At 46.4% G+C, this 5,280-nt stretch overlaps 1 protein-coding gene across 1 annotated transcript; it reads left to right on the forward strand.

Moving 5' to 3' along the window:
* Positions 1–1,390: 1,390 nt before the first annotated feature.
* On the forward strand, positions 1,391–5,258 carry LOC309690001 (sestrin-1-like). The gene is made up of 9 exons (XM_082506798.1): positions 1,391–1,641; positions 2,436–2,501; positions 2,590–2,790; positions 2,889–3,071; positions 3,369–3,605; positions 3,686–3,940; positions 4,036–4,226; positions 4,310–4,454; positions 4,560–5,258. Exons 1-9 carry the CDS (start codon positions 1,540–1,542, stop codon positions 4,644–4,646), a joined length of 1,467 nt encoding a protein of 488 aa, XP_082362924.1. The 5' UTR covers positions 1,391–1,539; the 3' UTR covers positions 4,647–5,258.
* Positions 5,259–5,280: the final 22 nt, after the last annotated feature.

Consider the following 5,280-nt stretch of genomic DNA (forward strand, 5'->3'; position numbering starts at 1 on the left):
TCTTGACTTCCTCTTTTTACTCATCGTTTTCTAAATTTAGCTTGTTTTTTTTTTATTGGCTCTTCCTCCAGAGTCGGTCCGAATGCTGATTTAATCATGACTTGTTGCTGTAAAGATTACCCAATTTCAGGACAGTTTGTCAAACTCTATGGATTCTTAAAACTTAAAGCACACTGTTGAACTTTTGTCCACATGAAAAGAGTTTGTGTGAAATCTCTTAAAAGAAAAGCTCCATTTGCTTTGGGAAACATGTTATCTTGAAATATCGTGTGTCTGTCTGTGTGTCTTTGCAGCCACTTTGTGGATGCGTTAGTGCTTTTGTAATGTGGTTGCTGGCAGTCCAGAAGAAACAACATTTGACTCACATGTGCTGCTGAACCATCTACCTCCTGTTCATAAAGATTTTCACATATAAATGCCCTGCATCTTGCACCTAAAACAAAATAAAAATAACTTGTGTGAATGAAATCAGATGTATAAATATAAAGTTTGCATCGCGCACAGTTGTTTTCCTGATGGTCTCATGTGATATCCCTCTGAGTAATCATTGACTTGGTGAACCACTGCGATGTGATAAACCAGTTATATGCCGTTCTACTGAATGTGTTATTGTCGGCTGGGATAAACAAAGCCATAAGAGAGCTGCCTTTCTTATCTTTGCTTCCTCCTGGCTTTTAAAAAAAAGAACTCCTTCGGTCAGCCTGATTGGTGGAGAAGTGGCAGCATTTGTGGTGCGATAGGCTGCGGTGAAAAACCACCAACTGAAGGGCTGTTGTTGCAGCAGGTCCTGCACCGATCCATCTCGATGATCTTTGCACAGTGGACCTCTTCTTTTTTTTTTTTTTTTCTGTTTCCACTACTCAAGGCGAGCTGGGGGCTCAGCTTACACCCCCCTGCCCTCCAGTACAGCAACAAGGGAAGGTGGTGGTGCATGCTGGAGCTGGCTTTGAGTGGTTGTTGTTTTCCCTGAATGCACAGATAAACTCCCAGATTAACCCACGCAGACTCCATGTTCAAGCTCCATTTTTGTCAGCAAGAACTATTTTAAGCATTCCTGCAATGTGATAAGCGCGACAGGGTGGTATTGATTTCAGCCTCAAGCCATCCTGTACTGATTGCATGTATCAGTCGGCACATAGAGCTTAATACATGACAGTAAATGCAATCATAATTATTGGTAGCAGGGAACAAAAGAAAAAGAGAGAAGTGATGATGTTTTCTTAGAGGGGGGCGTCTCTCAGCTCACCCGCACCCCTCCTCCTCCTCTTCGCGCTTTACCCCCGCCCTCCAGATTTACCATTGGCTGGCCGGAGGCTGTTTTCCTCATGCGATTGGTTGCCGAGCGCGTCGATCACGCGAGCCCCGACTTATTTACCGAATGTATGAGCGAGAGAGGAGCGCATTCTGCTGCCACAGCTGACAGCCGAGCGCTGTGCCTAGTGCCCGGAGGAACAAAGAGAGGAGGCGACAGGCATCAAAATTACATGTTTTCGCCTTTTTTACGCCGCTGAAACGACACAGGTGCAGCGAGAACGCGAGATGAGGCACGCGGTCGCACCGGCAGAAAACGTGGAAAATCATTCGTTTGCGGTGACAGGCTTGTTCAAGATATGCACCCATTGTGAGCGGCTGGGCAAGAAGGTAAGAGAAAGACGAGAGGGGGGTAGAAACAGGAAAAAAAAGAAAAGGCAGCTGTCGGTGAGCCTGCTCCGGTGATCTAAGCCGGGATTTCTCTAGCTTATGTGGCGTTTAATTTTTTGTTTAAAAGTGACGTTTTCCTCTTTAAAGAACGAGCTGCAGTGCAGCCTTTTGTCCGGGCTTGTTTGCGACTCGGGAGTTATAGATCATCTGAACTAAGAAACCCTCCGTGGAGTTTGGTTTCTTTGCTCATTTTGAGTTTCTGGAAGTCGACCTGTGAGTTTGACGTGTTTTAAAACGAGTGTCACTGCCGATTAATGTACAATTAGTGGTCATTCATTCATTGGCTTCATTGTGCGCTGCGGGACTGTCCGCTGCTAGACATGTCTCAGCAAGCAGCGGAAAGTTACAGGGCATAAAGGAGGCAGTGCAAGGGTTTCTATTGTGTTTTTAACTTTGAATCCGAGCAGACCGACGCGCTTTGTGTGTTGGGTATCCCATCAAAGGTGAATTGGGGTCAATGTATTTTTTGCTTTTAAGCGTAAATTCTGCTCCTGACACTGACAATAGTTGCGAGAAGCATCCACAGTCTGAACTCGGATATTAAACTATTTCTCTGCAGGTTTACTGGTGTCAAACATTTAAAGAAAGTCACTCTGGGTTCTCACACTGCTTGGGTTAAAAATTGGTGACTGCAAAAGTGAGAAGTGGTGCTCGGTACTGGAAGTTTATCTGCTCTGTTTTGCGTTGAGATTTAAAAGCCTTGTGTGTTTCTCTCTCCCTCTCTTGTTTTGCAGGACTTGGGAATACGGATCCCAAGACCTCTGGGTAACGGACCAAGCAGATTTATCCCTGAAAAAGAGGTATGAGACGGACTGTAACCTCACTTCAGACCTCAAATATGAAATTAAGAGAAGAAGCAGCTGGTTTATTTATGTCCTCTTTGACTAGATCCTCCAAATCAGTAAAGTGGACTCCAGGACTCAATCGATATTTGAGGATGCGTTTGCAGCCCTCGGCCGCCTGGATAACATTTCCCTCGTGATGGGTTTCCATCCACAGTACCTGGAGAGTTTTCTCCGGACGCAGCACTACCTGCTGCAGATGGACGGACCCCTGCCTTTGCACTACCGACACTACATCGGCATCATGGTATGGCCAGGTTCAGCCTCTGACGTTCTCAGAATAAAACCAGGTCGACTTCCTCTCTGTGCAAAGTCGTAAATCTCGCTTTTTCGCATGTCTTGCAGGCAGCAGCCAGACACCAGTGTTCCTACTTAGTCAACCTGCACGTCAACGACTTCCTTCAGGTTGGGGGAGATCCCAAGTGGTTGAACGGCCTCTTTGAAGCCCCGCAGAAGCTGCAGCAGCTCGGAGAGCTCAACAAAATCCTGGCCCACCGACCGTGGCTTCTCACCAAGGAACACATTGAGGTGAGAAGACAGGCAAGGTCTGCAGGGGTGGATGTGAAAAGTCTGATGTAACCAGCTGAGATCATGGGTGGAGGCTAGAGTATAGCTGCAGCTGTAGGATTTGGACAGATTGGAGGGTTTTAGCAGTAGAGGTGTAGTGACCGAGAGAGGAGAGCAGATCGAGCGTGATGGGAGAGAGGCTTTAATTTGAAACTGAAGGATGAAAACATATTTTCCACTTCTTGCTTGAAAGGTCAGCGATATTGAAGTCATTATTTGGCTTTCATCACTCACATATTCCCCCCCTCCCCTTCTCAGGGTCTTCTGAAGGCCGAGGAGCACAGCTGGTCTCTGGCAGAGCTAATCCATGCCGTGGTCCTGCTCACACACTACCATTCCCTCGCCTCGTTCACTTTTGGCTGTGGCATCACACCCGAGATCCACTGCGACGGTGGGCACACGTTCAGACACCCTTCCCTTAGCCAGTACTGCGTGTGCGACATAGCCAATGGCAACGGTCACGCTAATCACCATGACGATTTGCTCGGCAATCAGGTAGGCGACTGCAGTGTTTGTGCAGAGAGATAAATGGTGATAAGACTTCAGAGGTTAACCCCGACTATGCATTCTTAAAGGACATGTGCGGTGAGGTGGAGGTGCTGATGGAGAGGATGAAGCAGCTGCAGGAGTGCCGCGACGACGAGGAAGCCAGCCAGGAGGAGATGGCAACCCGCTTCGAGAGGGAGAAGACGGAGAGCATGCTGGTGGTCACATCAGAGGACGAGGAGTCAGCCCCCCCGAGAGACATCTCGCGCCACTTTGAGGACCCCAGTTATGGCTACAAGGACTTCTCCAGGAGAGGGGAGCAAGTACCCACGTTCAGAGCGCAGGTGCACATCAGACGCAACACTCATGATTTGTGGGGTGAAAACACGGTGTGGTCTGTGCTACTGTTACTGACTTATTTTCTTTATTGTTTTTGCAGGACTACAGTTGGGAGGACCATGGCTTCTCTCTGGTCAACCGACTCTATCCTGACGTCGGACAAATGCTGGACGAGAAGTTTCACATGGTCTACAACCTGACCTACAACACCATGGCTACACACAAGGACGTGGACACCAGCATGCTGCGCAGGGCCATCTGGAACTACATACACTGCATGTTTGGCATCAGGTCAGACACTTGAGCTCTTTCTTACACAATGTTCAGGCAGCTCTGTGGCCTCATTACTAACACCACTGCTATGTCTTATTCAGGTATGATGACTATGATTATGGAGAGATCAACCAGCTCCTGGACCGTAGCTTTAAGATCTATATTAAGACCATCGTGTGTAGTCCTGAGAAGACCACCAAACGAATGTATGAGAGTTTCTGGAGGCAGTTTCAGCACTCCGAGAAGGTGAGATTTAAAGGGTGGATTGACTGATTTGATCTTGTAGTTGCTCAGTGAAGTGCAGCCTTCTAATAACTTTTTTTTTTTTTCCTTCTTCTTCTTCCCCTGTAGGTTCATGTTAATCTGCTTCTTATGGAAGCGCGAATGCAAGCAGAACTGTTATACGCTCTGAGAGCGATCACTCGCTACATGACATGAAATGCTCTGGGCCTTGTTCTCATTGTCCCATTTTTATTTTATTTTTTCTTTCTTTTTAAATTTTACAGTCATCATTGCTGGGACATTTAAAGAAAATAAATCAAAAATGGGGAGGGTGGGGGGATGTTCAATTAAAATTGTGGAAGAGATGCATTGAAGAGAGCCCGGTGTTGTGACGAGGCTTTGCTGGCTGGATGTTGAGAAGAAGATCAGAACAAATGGAGAGCAAGAAAATGACTGTTGGGAGAAAATCTCAAACTACATAAGTGGATCCACAAACTGTTTGTTGCCTGCAGTGCCAAAACTGACCAAGAGAGGGCAACCTTGAGCCAACTCCTGCCCTGCAACACCTGAGGCATCCAAGGGACTAGTTTCAGTATTGCAGCGTACGGCAATCTCACCTGTTTCCTGGTGGAGTGAATACCCAGAAAGAAAAGCTGTGCAGCCAGAAACAGTCTGCACTTTGATTCTGTCGTTACTGTTATGTGTTTTAGTTTCTTGAATACCTTTTTTTTTTTTTTTTTTTTTTTTTTGTATTACGAGAAGTTGTTGTCCTTGTGGTTGCTGTTGGCGGTAACTGGAGATAGACGCAAACTTTTTTTTTTCCTTTTTTTTAAAACAAAAAAAAACAAAC

This window comes from Aulonocara stuartgranti, assembly GCF_965226115.1.
Source record: "Aulonocara stuartgranti genome assembly, chromosome: 15".
In the NCBI taxonomy this organism is placed as follows: domain Eukaryota; kingdom Metazoa; phylum Chordata; class Actinopteri; order Cichliformes; family Cichlidae; genus Aulonocara; species Aulonocara stuartgranti.

Coding starts and splice junctions, on each gene's coding strand:
- LOC309690001 (XM_082506798.1), top strand. CDS start 1,540: ATGAGGCACGCGGTCGCACCGGCAGAAAACGTGGAAAATCATTCGTTT. Junction 1,642..2,435: donor GTGAGCGGCTGGGCAAGAAG/GTAAGAGAAAGA, acceptor CTTGTTTTGCAG/GACTTGGGAATACGGATCCC. Junction 2,791..2,888: donor GACACTACATCGGCATCATG/GTATGGCCAGGT, acceptor CATGTCTTGCAG/GCAGCAGCCAGACACCAGTG.